This window comes from Pipistrellus hanaki (assembly GCF_964339955.1).
Source record: "Pipistrellus hanaki genome assembly, chromosome: 14".
Lineage (NCBI taxonomy): Eukaryota > Metazoa > Chordata > Mammalia > Chiroptera > Vespertilionidae > Pipistrellus > Pipistrellus hanaki.
Genome location: NC_140516.1, coordinates 50,441,856 through 50,460,987, shown reverse-complemented (window position 1 = coordinate 50,460,987; position 19,132 = coordinate 50,441,856). Strand labels below are relative to the sequence as shown.

At 64.0% G+C, this 19,132-nt stretch overlaps 1 protein-coding gene and 1 long non-coding RNA gene across 3 annotated transcripts; one reads left to right on the top strand and one right to left on the bottom strand.

Moving 5' to 3' along the window:
- Window positions 1–471: 471 nt before the first annotated feature.
- On the top strand, window positions 472–19,008 carry PWWP2B (PWWP domain containing 2B). 2 transcript variants are annotated; one of them, XM_084904458.1, is made up of 3 exons: window positions 472–939; window positions 6,935–8,576; window positions 18,357–19,008. In XM_084904458.1, the coding sequence occupies exons 1-2, from the start codon at window positions 815–817 to the stop codon at window positions 8,556–8,558; spliced, it is 1,749 nt and encodes a 582-aa protein (XP_084760584.1). In that variant the 5' UTR covers window positions 472–814; the 3' UTR covers window positions 8,559–8,576; window positions 18,357–19,008. The 2 variants fall into 2 exon arrangements, with proteins under 2 accessions (XP_084760584.1, XP_084760585.1); XM_084904459.1 differs by having other exon boundaries at window positions 475–939; window positions 6,935–8,271.
- LOC311632628 lies at window positions 12,315–17,488 on the bottom strand. The gene is made up of 3 exons (XR_014796818.1): window positions 14,968–17,488; window positions 14,122–14,933; window positions 12,315–14,089 (listed from the first exon to the last, which is right to left on the bottom strand). It is a non-coding gene; the product is annotated as an uncharacterized lncRNA (long non-coding RNA).
- Window positions 19,009–19,132: the final 124 nt, after the last annotated feature.

Sequence of the window (19,132 nt, the reverse complement as noted above, 5' to 3'; positions counted from 1 at the left end):
CGCGTGGCCCTGGCCCCTCGGGCCTGGCCGGCCGCGGCGGGGTGGCACGGAACCCAGTTTCCGGGCGATCCAGGCGGCAGGGACTTGCAGACTCAGTGGGTCCCCCGCCCCGTTCACCTGGTGCAGACCACCCCGGGCGCCAGGGAACCCGGAGCACGGGGCACATCCCGCCGTAACCCAGGAGGGTGCCCAGGGCGCGGGAGTCGCTAGATGCCCCCCGTGGAGCCAGGAGAGCCGGCCGCGGCGGCACCCCAGCTGGAGTCCCTCCGGCGCCCCGCGTCCTCTCGGCCCGCCCGCCCGGCCGCCCGGCTTCCTGCTCGCCCCGCCGGGACTTCCTCCCCGCAGTGCAGGGTGGCCACTGGGCGCCGGACCCGGAGGCGGGGGGCCGGAGCGCAGGGATTGGGGGGCGGGAAGGAGAGGAGGAGACCTGGGCGGGAGGGGAGGTGCCCCGGAAGGCCCCGGGCAGGGTGGGGGAGGGGCCCTGAGCGGGGCCGGGAAGGACCCCGCCGCCCCTCGCTCCGGCGCCCGGACCCTTTGGTCGGACGCTCGCGGTCGGCGCACCGGGGGCCGGCGCCCCCCTGCCCCGTCCCGGGAGTGCGCAGCGCGCTGCACGCCCACCCGCTCCGGAGGCAGCGCGCCCCGCGTGCGCCCGGGGAGCGGGTTCCGGGACCGGGGCGCCGGCGGGTCCCGCGCCCCCCGCGCCCCCGGCCCGCGGTGGCCGGGAGCGGGGCTTTGTGACGTCAGGCGGCCGCGGCGTCACGCGCGGGCTGACCCGGCGGCGGCGGCGGCGGGCGGGGCGGCGGGACGCGGGAGCATGGAGCCGCGCGCCGGCTGCCGGCTGCCCGTGCGGGTGGAGCAGGTCGTCAATGGCGCGCTGCTGGTCACCGTGAGCTGCGGGCCGCGCCGCTTCGCCGGGATCCTGCTGGACTGCACCAAAAAGTGAGCGCGGCGGGGGCGCGGGCCCCGGGCACCCCGGGGATCCCCCCGAGACTCCCCACCCTCCGCCCGGACCCGGACCCGGGGCCAGGGCAGAGCCGGCGCCTGCTTTCGGTTTCCCAGCCCGGGCTCCGGCCGCTGGCACTCGGGGGCCAAAGTGGCTCTCCAAGTCCTCGCTACTTTTCGGGCCGGGGCCGGGGGGCGCGGGGCGCGGGGCGTGGGGCGCGGGGCGTGGAGCTGAGTCCCCGCGCCCCGGCCGGAACTCCGTGCGGCCACCATAATTACCGCACTTTTCTTTGTTGGACTCACTGTTGCATTGGGCTGTTTTGGAAATTGTCATCCGTTGGGGGCGGGGGCAGTGGGTCCAGATGCGCAGGACTTGCCCTGTCAGTTACTCACCACCGGGGCTGCCCGGTGATGTCACGCCGCCCCAGGCTCCTCGGAGCCACTGAGGCCGAGGTTCGATTGGTGACCAGCGGTCAGGTCCATTTGAGAACACCGTGGGGCTGGGGGAGCCCCCTGCGGGGCAGGAGGGGAGGTTTCTCCGGAGCGGGGTCCCCCGCAGGCTGGGGCAGGTCCTGGCGGAGACGCGGAGACACGCACCTGTGTGCTGCAGGGCCTCCCGCTGCAGGAGTCTCCTGGATACCGTGTCACATGGCGCTGAGCTGTCGGCAGAGAAGTGATGAGGCATGCACCGGGCCCTGAGGTCTGGGCGCTCCTGCTGGGCCTCAGGTTGAGTGTGGGTCCAGGAGGAGCACTGTCCTCCCAGACGCCAGACACCACCCCCCTCCCGGTGGAGCAGCCGGGTTTTGCTCCCGTGGGGTGGATGCGACCGTCACTCTTCCACGCTCACCCTGCTGGCATTATCTCTCATTAGATGTGCCAGAAGCCATTTATGCACGCATCACATGACTTAACATAAGGCCTCCCGGTGACTATTGTCTTGCTTGGAGTTGGCTACCACGGAGAGCTCAGTGGAACCCAGTGCCACTTGGGGGCTGCAGCCTGGCCACCTGCAAGCTGCCAAGCGTGTGCCCCAGGGCGTCCCCTGCCATGGACCGCCACACTTCTTCCCTCGGGCGGGGCAGCAGGCCTGGACCCGTCCCTGCTCCTGGGTCTGTGCAGGGCTGCACGGCCTTGCCTCCTCGGAGAGGGCCACTTGCAGCAAAGGTCCCCCCACCCCATGATCTGGGCTCCCTGACGGGATAAGAAGGCTCTGGGGCCACCCTGACTCATAGCTGGGGATGTCTGCAGAGGTGGCAGGCGCCCTCCCTGAGGCCCGTGGCTAACTTGGGTTTGCAGATCCACACGTTCCCCACCCCCTTCCCCACTGACTCTGGGAAGGAAGCAGGCCCTGCTGGGATCTGGCAGCTGTAGGACATGTGGGCGTCAACCCTCCTGCAGCCACGTTGGGCTGTAACCAGAGCTGCCCACAGAACCAGGAGCTGGGCCTCAGTGGACACAGCTCTGCTCGGCGGGGGACTCTTTCTGACTTGCGTTGCCCCCTGCCCTGCCCTGTCCTGGTGGAGGGTCTGAAGGTGAACCTGGTCTCCTGGCCCTTCCGCCCTCCGAGCTTGGTCCTAGACCAGTGCCACCGCTCTGCCTCCTTCCCACCCTGGCCTCCTCTGCTATCTCCCTGGTTCACCTGATTCCACTTCTCTGCCCCAAATATTATGATTGCTGTTAGGATTGTACGCTCATGTTTACGGCCTCCTGCCGGGCAGGGTCCAGAGGCAGCTGACACCCTGGCCTGGGTGATTCAGACAGTAGGGGTCTGGCCTGGGGCCTCAGCGTCCACAGCACCCACCTGACTTCCCTGGTGCCAGTTTCTTCTCCGTGTCAGTATGTGACAGTGGCAGGGCTGGGTTGTGAGCACTGATGAGCATGCGTCCCTCATGACTGCCATGTATTGGCAGCTTCCTGGGTGCCCGTGCAGACCCGGGGGCCTGGGAGCCCTGTGCAGTCGCTATCACAGTGTCTGCTGGAAGGGAGCCGTCCCCTGGGAGGGGCCATTCCCACAAACTCCTGGTCTCCCTCCTGTAGGGGGCCCAGCAGCCAGTGTTAATGGTTGGCGTTTGGGAGGTGGGTCCCTACCTTAGGGCCCTGGGAGGCTGGTTCTCTTCCCTGAAGGTTGGCAGAGGGGAGAGGAGCGGGCAGGCCAGGAGAGCCTCAGCAGGTGCAGAGGTGGGCCGTGTGCGGAGCGCCTCCACCTGTCCATCGTCCATCCGAGTTTGCAGCGTGCTGCCCAGCTGCTGTGTGATTTGAACCAAGATCCCCAGGGGCTCAGAGTGCCCGCCGGCTCATGGGTTTGCATGCATTCATCCTGTGAGCCAGGAAGTGGGCTGTCCAGGCAGACTACTGAGAATGGCCCTCCCAGCGTCTCCACAGGCACAGCAATGAGGCAGGGGGCCCAGGCCTGCCCTGCTCCCACCCTCCAGGCTGGGTGCGGGGTGCTGTGGGCATTTTGTGGGTGGTTTGGGAGTATACCCCTAGTTGAGGATCTCAAGTTGCGTGGCCCAAGGACAGCAGAGGCTCAGAGTGGTGCAGGGATGGTCTCACAGACAGTGGGTTTGAGGGCCAGCTGCTGGCCAGGCCTGGCCAGCCCAGAGCCTCCAGCCTTGACCTCCAAGCCGGTGTTGCTCAAACTCACCCAGGGAGCCATTAGCATGCAAGACTCTTGGGCCTTCTGCTGGAAAGGTTGGGGTTCAGGCCTTTGTGACCCACACTCCACCCTAGGGGGTTGGGACCCAGGCCTCTGGAGACTCGACCAGCCAACAGTCTCTGGGCAGGAAAGCACCCGCTCCATGCTGGGCACACCCACTGTCCAGAATGGAGACTTGGCCGCTGCTGGCTGCTCCCGAGACAATTCACTGGACAGATACCTGGTCCAGAGCACACTGCGTGCACCCTCCCTGCCCTGGGAAGCTAGATGGACAGAGAGTGAGGTGTCCAGTGTGTCATACGGCGGTAGACCTACAGCCAGCGGGCAGGGGCCACTCAAGGGGCCTGATCTCCGGAGCTTAAGCCAGCAGGTGACAAGGGGTGTGGGCTGGGGCCTAGCCTCATGCTGCTGTGGGAGTCCTCAGGGGCTTAGAGAGGATATAGTCATCTGGATTTTCTTGAAATGACGCTGATGGTTATTAAACCTTTTAGTCCAGGACTCTGGGGCCAGCTGTGACCACCTGGTCCTGTGACTGTCCCTGATGACCCTGGGGGCAGGGTGGGCCCCCCTGTGTGGACACCAGAGCCCAGACGGTGACTTCCCCTGCAACCTGTTTTCCCGATTCCCTGAACAGAGGGGGACCCATGCTACAGCAGGCCTGGTGTGCCCCTGTCCCGGGCACAGCCCTGTGGGAGGGGCCGGGCCCTGTGGGTGAGCCCTAATCCCCAGTGGTGCCAGGCCCGGTGCCCCAGGATGCAGTAAAGGTCTTCCTTTTGGGGCCAGGCTGCCGAGGTCCTTCCGGGGAGAGAGGCCTGCAGGCAGCAGGGCTGGGCCGTGAGCACAGGCCCGCCCAGCTCTCCGGCCTCTCTGAGCCTCACTGTCCTCTCTGTAAACTTGGGTGGCGGTGATGACGTGCCCCTCGTGGGGCTAGGGAAAGGGTGTGGGAGCTGGAGGCCAGCCGCCCGGGCACCCACCCTGGGATCCGCAGCCAGGGACCGAGCCGTCCTGCCCCACCGGCCGCTGTTTACCCACCAGGCAGTGGTGGGTGTGGCCTGGGCAGGGCAGCAGCTCCGGGAAGGAAGTATGGCTGCTTGTCATGCCAGAGTCACGGGGCCTTCCCTGTCGGCCGTGGGGCCCTTCCACAGGGCTGCACTGCTGTCCGGAAGGCGCCCCTCAGCCCCCGGCCACGGCTCTGGGCTGAGGGACATGCTTAGGGAGGGCCGGGGCACGTCTGTTCCCTGGCCCCGGGCTCCAGGCACCGGAAGCTGCTTCCGAATGTGATGAGCCGGGCAGGGAGGGTTCGGCTGCCGCTCTGGCCTGTGCCTGAGGGGTGCCAGCCAGCCCACCCAGGGGCCCACCGGAGGGCTCTGGCTCCGGTCTGGGTCTCTGGCCAAGGGCCCTGTATCCATGCTAAACATGCAAGGTCCCCCCCGAGGGGCATGTGCCAGAAATGGGCGGCAGAAACCTCCCTGGACTGAAGCTGTGGGGACTTCAGGGATGGGGCCAACTTGCACTACACCCCACTCTGCAGTCTGTACGGCCCAGGGCACGGTCTGTGCATGGGTCCTGCCGTGGGCTCTGCTCCAGCACAGGCAGGAGGGGTGGGGTGCAGGCCAAGGGGTTGGGGGCAGGTAGGAAGTGGAGGCCAAGGAGGGGGTGTGGGCTGGGTCTGAGAGGGGTGACAGCACAGGGGCCTGGGAGAGTGGCTTAATGAGGATGCCGATGAAGAGGAGGGTGTCGGAGTGGACCCCAGTTCATGGTCCGAATGCCTGTAGAAGGGGCAGGAAGTGGGCTTTGGGGGAGGCCTCGGGAACAACCCTCCCATTCAGAGGTGTGTGGTGGACCCCCGGTCTGTGGGTCCCCCAGACCATGGACCCCCTGGATTGATAGGAAAAGTAAGAAATTTAAAAGTGTGTTTTAATTCCCAGTGGTCTTGAATTAGACACAAACTGGGCAGTGTTCAGAGGCCCGGCGTGCCCTCCAAGTTCATGTCCTCAGCATCGTGCAGTAAGGACCACGGGGAGGGGGCAGCCCTGGGGTCACGCACATGGCCTGCTTCCTGGGGCCTTGTCGGGGCTCTGAGTTCTGTTTCTGGTGTAGCCTGCACCGTGCTCCTGGCCTGTTCATGTCCCCGTCCGAGGGTCCGGTGAGCCGCCCGGCATGCAGGAGGTGGTGACGTCATGCATGGTCAGCCCCTCTAGGCACCCCTAGGTCCAGGAAGCAGCAACGTCATCTGTCTTTCCTTCTCTCCGACTGAGTTCGGAACGGAAGGTCACGATGCCACGTTCCAAACCGGGTTCCTTAGAACTCGGCTAAAAGTCTATTTTTGTGCTTAGCAATCACGGCTTTTAGCTAAAGCAGCCTTTAAGTCACGTTTGTTTGGAAGGAATGTGTGTTCGCGGGGAAGGGAGGTGCGGACTCTTGGGGCTTGCTTGTCGCTGTTTGCAACAATGTAGGTGTATCCAGACTGCACCCTCAGTAGCTGTGAATCAGATGCGACTCCTGACCATCACAGCACTCGGGCCTCCAGAATGGTGTGGCGGTCGGGCCTGGGGGTGACCCTGTGTTCTAGAAGGCACACTGCCCCCAACCCTGACCCCCGCTTTCAACAGCACAGCCCCTGAAGCCACTCGAGGTGCGTGGCTCAGTGCTCCTGGGGAGGGAGCAGGCCCGGCAGGTCAGCTGAGGGTCTTCAAAGGAGGTGAGCCTCCTGCCTTCTCGGGTCCACTTCCTGCAGGTCACGTGACCTTGTTGGTTCTGGCTGCTTCCTGTGCTGGCCCTGGGGACCAGGCAGGAGGGGCCCTTTCAGATGGTTGTGGGCAAGGGTCGCATGGATGATACCCTCATCGGAGGGCATTGGAAGCAATTGGGCACCTCAGGATGGAGTGGGTCACCTCCAGGCCCAGGGCGCTGGCTGACTCCTGTCACCAGAGGCTGTAGCTACGGCCAGCACCCCCAGACACACACGAGGCACCTGGAACGGGATCCTGTGGCTGTGCTGAGCCCTGGGCCTGGGATCTTCCCTCTGTGAGAAGAGTGAGCAGGCGAGGGCTGGGCCTGGCTCCGTCCCCGATCCTCGGGCGCTGGGTCCTGGGGGATCTCCTGCTTTGATCCCACGTTGCCCCTTGTTGCCAGGAACTGAGATGTGGGCATTCGGTGGCCTTGGTGCTGGTCTGGGGACTTCATGAGCTCACACCTCCATCTGGGCGGCAGGGGGCCCCCAGCACCCTGGTGAGAGTCCGAGGTGAAGGTGTGAGCACCCAATCCTGCAGAGCCTGGGGGTGGGAGGCGGGGCCCATCGCCATCCTGACTGTTCTTTCTGTCTCCCCCTGCCAGGTCCGGCCTCTTCGGCCTGCCCCCGTCCACTCCACTGCCCCAGGCTGAGGACGCCCCTGTCAATGGCTGCCAGGACCCAGCGGCCACCGAGGGGGACCCAGAGGCGATGCAGCTGGGAACAGGCCCGCCGCCGCCTCCGCCTTCCTGCCCTGAGCCGCCCCCGCCCCTGGTGTCGCCGCTGCCCGCCGGAAGCCTGCCCCCCTTCCCGCCATATTTTGAAGGCGCCCCCTTCCCGCCCCCACTCTGGCTGAGGAACACCTACCAGCAGTGGGTGCCACAGCCGCCACCCCGGACCATCAAGAGGACAAAGAGGCGCCTGTCCCGCAACCGTGACCCCGGCCGGCTGGCCCTGAGCCCCATCTGCCTGCGGCCGCGGCGGGTGCTCTGTGAGAAGTGCAAGAGCACCCTGAGCCCCCCGGAGGCCGGCCCCGCGCCCCCGGCCGCCCCCCGGCCTCGCCGGAGACTGGGCAGCGGCTCCGACCCGGACAGGGAGCTCCGCAAACACGGGGACCCGGACGGCGGGGGTGATGCCGCGGCCTCGGCCGCCCCCAGGAGAAGCAAGAGGGAGAGGCGGGAGGAGGGCCAGGCGCGGGTCCCGCGGAGCCCGGCCATCAAGATCTCCTACAGCACGCCGCAGGGCAAGGGCGAGGTGGTGGAGATCCCCTCCCGCGTGCACGGCTCCCTGGAGCCCTTCTGCCCCCCGCAGGCCCCGCAGGGCGCCCCGGACCCCGAGGCGGCTCGGGACAGGCCCCCCGACGGGCCCTCCGCCTCCATCCCGAAGCTGAAGCTGACGCGGCCCGTGCCCCCCAGTGCCGACCTGCCGCCCCCCAAGATCCGCCTGAAGCCCCACCGCCTGGGCGCCGGTGAGCAGGAGCCCGTCTACAGGGCTGAGCTGGTGGAGGAGCTCAACGGCCGTGGGCACGGCGCCCAGGCCAGCTCCCCCGCCCGCCCTGCCCCCGGCTCTGCCCCCGGGGGCGCCCTGGCGGACTTGTCTTCAGGAAGCTCTGGGGAGGACGAGGACTTCAAGACGGGTCCCCAGGGCACCCACGGGCGGGACGGCCTGGCCTTTCTCGCCAGCTGCCCGGGGAGCGGGACAGACTGTGCCCGGGACTCGCTGTGGAGCGGCGACAGCCTGGACGAGTCCAAGTCGTCCAGCTCAGAAGTCACGTCGCCGGACACGTGCGACCTCTCCTCTGGCGACGGGGTGTCGGCGCCATCCGCGTCCAAGCGCGCGGGGCAGACGGTCCCGCCCCTGACGGTCAGGCTGCACACGCAGAGCATCTCCAAGTGCGTTACCGAGGACGGGAGGACCGTGGCCGTGGGGGACATCGTGTGGGGTAAGATTCATGGTTTTCCTTGGTGGCCAGCACGTGTCCTTGACATCAGTCTTAGCCAGAAGGAGGACGGGGAGCCCTCCTGGCAAGAAGCGAAAGTCTCGTGGTTCGGTTCTCCGACGACATCGTTCTTGTCCGTTTCCAAACTCTCCCCTTTCTCTGAATTTTTCAAACTGAGATTTAACCGTAAGAAGAAGGGGATGTATCGGAAAGCTATAACCGAGGCCGCCCATGCCGCCAGACACGTGGCCCCCGAAATCAGGGAGCTCTTAACCCAGTTCGAAACGTGACTAGGGCTCCCTGACCAGGTGAGTGTGTGCGCGGAGGCTGGCCACCCTCTCGGCCATCCCCAGCGCGCATCGGAGTGGCTGCCCCTCTGCGCTGGGCCCTGCGGGGGGCGGGGAGGTCTCCTCCCCCTCTGCCTCACTGCCCTGAGGGGGGCCGCCCGGAAAGCCGCCCTGCATGCTGGCCGTGTCACCAGCTTTTCAGAGCACAGAAGACGTGCCTTAGAAGTAGCCAGCCAGCTGCAGCTTGTTCGAAGAACAGAGCTCCTTGATGTTTTGTGACCATTTTTCAAAATGCTCATAAAGGGGTTCCTTCCTCTGCCCACCTTCGGAAGAAGGGGAGTGTCCATTTTTTTTTAATCATATTTTTATTGATTTTAGAAAGGAAGGGAAACAGAGAGAGAAACCCATGATGAGAGAGAATCATGGATCGGCTGCCTCCTGCACGCCCCCTACTGGGGATGGAGCCTGCAACCTGGGCATGTGCCCTTGACCGGGAATCGAACTGTGACCTCCTGGTTCCTAGGTCGACGCTCAACCACTGAGCCATGCCAGCGGTGCGTTTTTTAAAGGTGATGGTTTTGACTGATCTGGAGAGTGCAGGGAGGGGTTCCTCTTCTGTCACCGTTCGGAGGGAACTCGTCTTCCTCTTCCCTCCTGCTCCCACGCAGGTCAGGTGCCGTTCTGGGGTCTCCACTTGGCAGGAAGGAGCAAGGTCATTGAGCTGCCTACCCTCAGAGGTAGCCCCACCCCTCCGCCTGGTGCCAGGGTAGACTCTCCTCCGTCTGCAGGTGGCCGGGTGCTCCTGGCTTCTGGAGTGGCTCTGGGGTGGGGCTCTCACGCTCCGTCTCTCCCTGGGATGACTGTCTGGCCATGCACTTTAGAGACTCTGTGAGCTGGGGACTGTCACCATGCAGGGCTGGAGGCGTCACCAATGGGATGTCTGTGGTCATCACGTGTGGTATTGGGACATGCATGGCCAAGGGGCGGAGGCCACCTGCCACGAGCCACTCTTGGGCCCCCGAGATGCTGGGCGTGTCCCCATCTGATGGCCCCCACCAGCTGGTGCCTGGGTGATGGGGTGTGTCCGGGGGCCCCTGGCACTGCTGAGGACAAGAGGAGTCCTCTACTTCTTCCTCGGTCTTCGTGACCTTCAGATGACCTTGTCTGGCCTGGCCTGCCTGCTCACCCACCCATCTATGCCACAGTTGCCCAGGTGCTGAGCCATCAGGCCTCAGCAGGGCCAGCTAACGTAGGCTGGGGGAGGAGTTTGCAGGGCACCTTGTGCAGCGGGGATCCAGGTGGGAGCCATGCCGAGGGACTCGTCCCCACTCTGGCTCCCCATCTGCTTCTTACGTCAGGCCTGGTTACCCCTGAATTGCTCTCAGGAGTTTGGGCACAAACCTCTCCTCTCCCGAACTTGGCACATCTCCTGCCGGTTCTGGGCCTTCCCGTTGGGTGTGGGCCTGGCCTCAGCCTGGCATCGTTGTGCCAGCGAAGGTCTCATGTGAGAGCGCCCCAAGGGCAGGAGGGCGGGCTTGACGGAGGGGGAAGGTTGCCGGAAAAGGTCAGCTGCCCTCCAGTCAGCTTCCTGGGCTGCCTTCCTGCTGTGGCTGTGGCTCCGCGGGGATCCCTGGGCTGCGTGCACATCCTGCTGGCCTGGGGACGTCCCCACGATCTTGTCTGTCTCTGTGCTCTGCCACCTTGACCCACCCCTCTGCTCACACGACGTCCATCCTGCTTTTGGCTTGCTCTGGAGCCCAAGCTGTCACTGAGGGGGGGGTGAGTAGGTCAGTCCTCAGAGTGACCTTCAGGTCGCAGGTCATGGTGAGCAGTTACAGGGGACGATGAGTCCACGCAGCATCAGCCCAAGGGCAGCTCGGCCCTGGAATCAGCCCCCAAACCCTGCTCAGGGAACCCCCGTGCTGGGAGAATGCCACCCACTGGGTTGGGGGCTGGCGGCTAGTCAGGAAGCAGGAGGAAGAATCTTGCTGGGCAGGTTTGCCTGCTGAGGGCCTGTGCCCACAAACAGGCCTCTTCTGAGGCTCATTCTGGGCTCTGATTCTGGGGCTGTGCCCATGCCCCCCAGCAGTGTGCACAGCCCTGCGAGCCTGGCCTGCTGGGGTTCTCTCAGCCCCAAAGCACCAAGTGATTCTGCCCGGTTGGCTCTTGGTCTCATGTCTGAGGATTAGGCTGTGAGTGGAGGTCTCCACCAGGTGGCTGACTTGCTGTGACCCCTGAGCCTCAGTTTCTCTCTCTGCATGGGGTCAGTGGCCTCCTGGTGGGAAATTTGTTTTGTAGCATCAGCAGTGCTATGTGCTGGAGCCACCCCTCTGACCAGCTCTTGAAGGGTAAACGGGAACCCCTTTTCCTGGGGAAGGCGGGCTGCCATGGGTGAGGCAAAGGCCAGGAGCCCTGGTGCCTCCCTGACCCGGCCGGTGAAATGCCATCCAGTGTCCCAGCCCCTCGGGCCAGTGGGAAATGTACAGCTTCCGTGTGAGCCGGGCGGGCCTCCCATGGAGCCCAGTGCCCAGTCCTTCCTTCCCCGCCCCAGCGCTGGGGCTGCTGACGGGCAGGGGGCCTTCCGGGTCCCTCACCGGAGAGATTGCCTGGCTGCCTCCAGGCGGGCAGCTCCGAGCGCTGCATTTTCTACTTCTCTGGCCAGAGGTGTCTTCGGGGCCAGCCTCATCCTGTCTCACCTTCCTGTGGCCAGTCACAGTGACCACACGCTGGGTGTCTAGAAACAGCAGAAATTAATTCTCGTGGTTCTGGAGGCCAGAGCCCCAAATGAAGGTGTTGGCTGGACCGTGCTTCCTGCAGAGGCTTGCAGGGGAGGGGGGGCCAGGGGGGCAGGGAGGGAGGGCATTTTTCTAGCTCTTGCGGGTCTCCAGGTGTTCCCGGGCTGGTGGCCACGTCACCCCAATCCTGGCCTCTCCTCCTCTGCAGGGTTGAAACCCTCTCCATAAGGACCCGGGGACGGCATTTGTAGGCCCCTGAGTAGCGTGGTCATCGCAGAGTCTTTCACACCTGCAGCACCTTCCCAGAAGGTCGCCTTCTGGTTCCAGTTTGGACCTGAGGTCTCGGGGCACACACACCTGCGCTCTGCCATCCACTCCGCAGCTTCGTGGAGGGCTGGGGCGCAGCTCAGAGTCCCCAGCCTCTTTGACAGACAGCCGCCTGGGCCCAGGGAGGGGTCAGAGGTGGTGAAGTGGGCAGGTTGTGTGCTGAGGGAGGGACCCTTTGTTCTGGAAGGATCGGGGTGGGGGTAGGGGGTCTGCAGCTTGGCTGTGCACTCCAGATGTGGGCCCTCCCTCATCACCATGGCGCTTCCTGCTGGGAACTGATGATACAGATCAGAAGCATCAGCCGGGAACCTGGCGGTGTGACTGGCGGGGTGACAGACTCTGTGTGAATGTGGTGCTGCTGGTCAGACGGGGACCAGAGCGCCCAGCTCCTGCCTCCGGGTTTTGACTTCTTTGGCGTGTTTTTTCCTTGAGCTGCGTGACCGAAACCAGCTCTCCTCTTCCTTCCAACTCTGAATACAAATGCATTTGTGCTTCCGAAGACGGCTTCCAGCTGACATCCACATTGCTTCCAGGGAGCCCAGGTCCTCCGGGAGGCTGTAATTATTTTGTTCCAGAAGGAAACCCAAGCCTGTAATTCCGAGCCTGCGGCGGGGGCTCGGGCCCTGTCCCACCTGCGGCTCTCGACACTGTCCTGCCGCCTCCGCCAGCCTAGGGAGGTCTGGGCGGCCGGTGGGGGCTCAGTGATGTGCTGCGCCGTCGCGTCCGGTCGGGACCCTTCCACGGGGCAGCAGCACGCTGCTAGGGACCATCTTCTTTGCAGCTGCCTGCCTCGGCCATGCTGGTCACCCGGAACTTAAGATGCTGCCTTGCAGAAAGGCGGGGCGGGTCTGAGAGGGTCCCTGAACCCCTTCCAGGGCGACCAGTGAATCCGGCCTGAGCCTGTGCTCATTTCCGTCCATGTGGTGCCACCCCGCCCTCCGCAGGGCGGAGAGAGAGGCCGTGCCTTCTGTTTCCCAGGGCTGTGTTTGGGGGCCTTCGGCTGCTCCCTGCCGGCTCTGCCCACACCCTCTGCCTGAGGACAGTGGAGCTGGGAGCCAGGCCCAGCACCTCGCTCTGCTTGTCAGTGAGGCCTGGGGGTTCTCACTCTGGACCATGGCTGCTCATCTGTTTGCTCAGAAACCTCACTGATAGCACCGTTCCCAGCACGCTGTGGTTTGGGGAAACGGGCCTGGCTAGTTCTGGTCTTAAGCACTGAGAGAAGCAGGCCGGGCGCCATCCCAGGCCCCTGTGCACTCCTTCCCACCCAGGAGGCCTCGCCCTCCTTCCCACCCGGTGTCCATGCAGCCCAGGCTCCTCGTGGGGGCAGGGGAGCCTTCCCTGGCACCTCATCTTCTCAGCCAGCCCCAGCTAGCGACGCGGGGGAGGGGAGCACAGCCTCAGCCAGCTTCACTGCGGGGCCCTGGCGGTGGTCTTGGCCCATGGGGCCCCTCCTGGAGGGGGCACTGCTCCTGTGAGGTGGGCTGGGCCCCAGGCACAGACAGGGAGAAGGGCTGTCAGCACTGCACGCGGGCGGGGCGGCCTGGCAGGGCCTCGGGCCCTGGGCATGGGAGGCAGGACCCCGCTGGGGGACATGGGAGGGTTATCCTCCCCAGAGCAGGGGTAGCTTGGGGTGCTGGGGGGCTGTGTAAGGTGTGTGGCTCCCCAGGCCCGGGTGGAGGCTGGATGTGGTGCCATCTCCATGGACGTGAGGGGGTGAGGTGTCTCCTGCCAGGACTGGACTAAGCCTTGTATGTAAGGGTGACTGAAGGAGAAACTCAGGGCCAGGGTCATGAAAGGGTCAGAGGGACCCTGCAGATGGCCGGGGGAACGGTGAGAGTGTCACTGGGCAGTTGGGTTGTTCCTGACGGGAAGCCCCTGGAAAAGCACCCATTCTCTGAACGGCCCCCAGCACGCCCTTCCCACCATCTGCAAGGCAGGCAGGTGGCAGGCACAGCAGGGGCACCCAGGGGCTGCCCAGGATGGCTGTGATCAAGGGACAGGGACCTCCTCTCCCCAAGAGAGGGTCCCCCAGAAATTCCTGTAATTACAAGGGGTGGGGTGCCTGGGCCGACCAGGGAGGGAGGAGGGAAGCGAGTGGGCAGAGTTTCTGTCCTGTTCTGAGGGCCGTTTCCTGGCCCATCCGCTAAGAGAAGCGTGCAGGCTAATTCCTGTCTGTCTCTGGGTTTCTAGGAAGACTGTGTCCTCAGGGGCCCGCTGTGGGAGGCAGGGCGGGCAGGGCTGACCGAGGAGAGGCGGTCCCCTCCCAGGGGCTGATCTGGCCAATGTGAGTTTTTCTCGTGCGGATCTCGATCTTGGCTGATGGATGCTTAAGGACACCTTCAAAGGCCGCCCTGCGGATGGGGGACTTGGCAGTGGAACCCTCTCCCAGGCTGTGTGTTTCCTTGCAGCCAGGCTTGGTCACCTTTGATCCTCAAACAATGAAAAGTGGGTGGCAGTGCCAGTGGCAGCTTCCTGTGTGTGTGTGTGGGGGGGGGGGGGCTCACCTGTGCCAGAAGCCTTGACGGTGACCCCATTGCGATCTGTGCCGATGCCCCGTGGCCCCTCCTCACCAGATCACACACGCAGCTCCTGGCCATCCGGGAGGTCCCCCCATCCGGCACAAGGAGGCACGCATGTGGGGCTGCCCAGACCCCTGCCCTGTGTGGGTGTCGTCCCCACCTGGGCTCCTGCCTGGACGTTTGCCACCTGTCAGGGGGACCAGGCTGAGCCGTCACAGCTGCTTTCCCATGGGAGAGGTGAAAAGGCGGGGGGAGGGGAGGGTGGTTTTGCAGGAATGAATTTGCATGACAGGTTAGGACCCACGCAGATGTTCTGTTAGTCGCTTGGAACCTGCTGTTCTCAGATGTGATGGCCGTGGCCTCGTCCCCCGAGGGTGGGGGCAGTGGCGGTGAGGATGGGTGGGGCTCCATCCAGCTCCCTGCACCCATGGGGAGTGGTGTCACCCTCATCCGCTGCCCTGAGGTGCCCCCAGGTGGGTCTCTCTTCCCAGACCCAGGGCAGTTTCTTCGGGACCCCCGGCCGAGGAAGGGCTGCCACGCAGGGCCAGGCAGAAACCCTGCGCTCCCGTGCCTGTTGGGGCGGTGTTTGCTCCAGCCTCCTGACCGAGCCCCCTCCCTGCTCAGGAGGGGGCGGGCAGAGTGGGTGGTTGGGCCTCAGCCAGCAAGAAGCCCTCCTATCAGAGGCCACGCACCTCAGGGCACCTCACTCCAGGCTGCCAGCCTGCTGTCAGGGTGAGTGCTGTGGTGGGGCCCCCCACCCGCCAGGCCTCGGGCCTCATGGGGTCACCTCCTCAGGCCTCAAGGGGTCCCCTCTGCAGGCCCTCTGGAGACAGGCCTTCCCTGTGGTGACACCTGGATCAGACATCCGCCCCTCAGGACTGAGCGAGGGTCCGTGCCGGCGGAGCGGAGAGCAGCTGACCTTGGCAGGAAATGTCCTGGGCCCTCCGCCTCGTGCCCAAGGTCATCCTGGGCCCAGGAGCCAGGTGGTGGGCTCAGGGCCCCGATGGGCAGTGACAGTACAGGGAGGGGCCATCGCCATGTCCACCCCGTCCCAGTGCCTTGTCCCACCTCCCCCAGGCTTCCCAGGTGCCCCCACTTGAGGCCAGGGTGGCCATGCATGAAGGACTGTGCTAGGCTTACACTCCTGCCTCGGCGTTGGGTGGTGCCTGGAGCCTCCGACCAGGCATGGGTGGGCGGGCGGGGTGCACACCGGACTGGCCTGGGGTTCTGGCCCATCCGCGCCGGGCCAGCGCCGGAGAGCCTGGGCTGCCGCTGAGCCGTGGGGGCTGTTTGGGTTTCTCTGCACATCCCTCCCGGAGTTTATGAGCCGTGAAGGGAAAGGGCCTGGATTCCCGCCGCCCGTCACACTGCGGGGCAAGATGATCCCTCACGAATCTCTGCCCACTTACTCCCTGTTTGCGTCAGTGTCATGTGTGCTCAAGTTTTAAACTAATGAGAGAATGTGTCTCCTGCTTCCCGAAGGATCCGCTTATTCTGCTGTCCCTTGTTTCATGGTTTTTCAATGTGGGCATTGTTCACAGGCTCTTCTGTGGAAGTTGAAACTTTTGCAATCTTAAAACTCGTATTCCTTGGCCACACGTGCCCACAAGCATACGCTTTGGCCTCATCAAGATTCAGTGTTAAGGTAAAAATTGCAGCTTATCCATGTGGGTGATTATGAATATATTTTACTTCTGTTCAGCTCTGTTCTCTGCAGAGCTGACTGGCCTCAGTCTGTGGCTGCTTTATATCATTACACACACACACACACACACACACACACACACACAGAGACACACACACACACACACACAGACACACACACACACACACACACACACAGACACACACACACACACACACACACACACACACGAGGCCCGATGCACGAAGATTCGTGCAAGAATGGGCCTCCCTTCCCCTGGCTGCGGGCACTGCCTTTGCTCTGGCCCAGAGCCCCCTTCCCACCTTCCCATGCTGCCCAGAGGCCTGGAGCGGCTGGGATGGTGTGGAACACCTGCATCGTCGCCATGGTGATGGTGCAAGCATCCTGCACCCAGCCTCTCAGCACCTGTGTATGCAAGTGGGTTAATTTGCATACTCCTGATTGGCTAGTGGCATTGCAAAGGTATGGTCAATTTGCATCTTTCTCTTTTACTAGTGTGTGTGTGTGTGTGTGTGTGTGTGTGTGTATATATATGTTTTAATTCTCACCAGAGGATATTTTCCCATTGATTTTTAGGGAGAGTGGAAGAGAGAGGGAGAGACAGAGAGAAACACTGATGTGAGAGAAACACATCGACTGGTTGCCTCCCACACGAGTCCTGACCAGAGTCTGGGCTTGGGAGGAGCCAGCAACCAAGGTACACACCCTTGACCAGAATCGAACCCAGGACCCTTTGGTGCACAGACCCACACTCTATCCACTGAGCCACACTGACTAGGACAGCTTTTACGTTTTTATCCCTTGTTTGTCCCCAGCCCTCTAAGAGAAATTGAACTCTCTCATGTCGGCAGACACGTGAGGTATTTGTGTCAGACTATGATCACCGTGCTAACAAACTTCTCCAAAGCAGAGTGGCTTAAGGCTGCTTTGTTATCTCTCATGATCGTTTTTCTTTTTATTGATTTCTGAGAGGAAGGGAGAGGGAGAGAGAGACAGAAGCATCAATGCATGCATGGGCTGCCTCCTGCCCTCCCCACACTGGGGATGGAGTCCGAAACCCTGACACGTGCCCTGACCGGGAATCCACCTGTGACCTCCTGGTTCCCAGGTCGCTCAACTGCTGAGCCACACTGGCCGGACTTTCATGATTGTCTCCTGGCTCCTCATCTGCCTGAGGCCTTGGCCCGGGCCCTGGGACAGGCCAGACAGAGTGGCCGTCGTGCCCCCGACAGGCGCGCGCGCATACACACACACACACACACACACACACTGTCACCCTCTCTCACTCACACCCAGGGCCCTCCCCCAGGCTGGACGGGCGTCTGCCCTGCATGAGGCCTCAGGACAGTGGGTGCCGTCATCATCTTGGGGCCGGCGGGGCCCTGCACAGATCACTTCTGCCTCTGGTGCTGGGGAAGCGGCAGGGGCGGGCGGGGAGACTCCTCCCCTGGGGGGCGGGGCAGCGGGATCTGGGGCCCCTCCTGTTCCTGGAGCCTGACCCTGTGGACTCCCGGCTGCTCTGGCCTGGCCTCCCTCCCCCTTTCCTGTTTCCTGGGCCCCTGCCCCTCCGTCCCTCCGGCACCTCCTGGGCCACATATGGCCCTGCAGACCTGCCATGCCTCCTCCCCCGCTGGCTGGTGGGGGTGGGGAATGCTTTTCCCTCTCTGCAGGCCAGGCTGCTTTTCGGGCGGGACGGGGACGGGGACGGGACGGGGCCGTGGGGGTGGGGAGTGGAGGGGTAGTTCCTGAGACAGCTGGGCGAAGTGCCTGCCTGTCCCTGCGGCAGGTCTGCCGGCTCTGGGATGGCCTTCCGGAGGCCAGCGGCCAGATGGGAGGTGGGGACACTGAAAAGCAGGGTGAAGGCTTTCTATTTGCGGGAGCTTCCCCAGGCCGGGAGGGTGGGGCCTGAGGGTGGGGCCTGGGCTTGGGGGAGAGACGCTATAGGACATGCCAGTCCCAATCCCCGACAGTCACACACTGGGGTCCTTCTGAGCCATGAATCAGGGCCAAGTGCACAGCCATTAGCTCCCCAAACCCCGGCCACGAGCAGCCGGAAGGACCTAGAACAGCAGTGTTCCCCAGCACTGTGTGTGTGTGTGTGTGTGTGTGTGTGTGTGGTGGGGGTGTGTGTGGGGGTGTGGGGGTGTGGGGTGTGTGTGTGATTTGTGTGTGTGTGTGGTTTGTGTGTATGTGTGTGGTTTGTGTGTGTGTGCGTGTGTGTGTGGTGTGTGTGTGTGTGTGCGTGTGTGGCGGGGGCTGTAGGCTTTAGGGCGAGGCCTGAGGTCCGGCCCTCAAGGCCTCAGCAGCCTGCATCTTCCCTCGGACGGTTTGGGGGCCCTGGTAGTGGGAGGGGCTCGAGTCCCTGCCCAGGAGAAGAGCAGCTGGGCACCCAAGGAGGCAGGACTCTGAGACGGTGAGGCCCGTGGGAGCCGGGGGGCTGGGGAGAGGCCGAGAAGATGCCCAGTGGACGCTCAGGCCTGGTGCTTGGACCCCAAGGGACCTGTACCCGGTAGTTGGCCCCCGGTAACCTCTGCCCCTTTCTGCTTCTCACAAGGTCACCGACGATGAGGGCATGGCCGTTCTGGAGCTTTCGACTTCGGGGGTGCCCTCCACGCCCCCCATTCCACCCGAGGGGCCCCGCGTGCCTTCTGGCCGGCGGCGTGCAGGACCACACCAGGCCCGCGGCGGGCAGCCCGGCGCCGGGCTTCCTGGGAGGAGCAGGTGTGTCTGGCTGTCGGGACAGAACCGCAGGAGCACCGGGTCCCGCCGGCTGAATGTATTTATTCTCCTCACTCCGGCGTGGGCTTTTCTGGCCTGGAGCAGCGGGAGTCCAGGCCCCCTCACCCCCTCGGTCTCCCCCCTCCTGGCAGGGCTGTGGGCTCAGGGCCGCCCTGCAGGCTCCAGGACACCGATTGCACATGTGGGACCTTCCGGCCCTCGCAGGGTCTCTGTGCACTAGCGGGGCGGACACCCACTCTCCTCCCCGCTCACCCGGAGCTTGGGTGCCCCCCGGCGCCCAGCACAGGCTCCAGGGCCCCGCTCCCGGGGTGCCAGGAGGTACCGTATGTGAGGGATGAGGGCCGTCACTTGGATAACAGACTTGACCGCCGAAAGGACAAAACGTGGCTCTGCTGTTTGCAAGAGTGTGCTCCTTTCCCCCTTTGTCACTTTAAAGACCAAAAAGAAATAAGAAAGGAAAAAAAAATGAGTGTTGCTGTTTCTTTGTTCAGTGTTTTCGAGAACAGAGGGAGCCGTGTGTCCTCTGACACCTGTGTCCCGCACGCTCGGCCGCCCGGTGGGAGAGACCCCGCCCGTGTTGAGGTCTGCCCC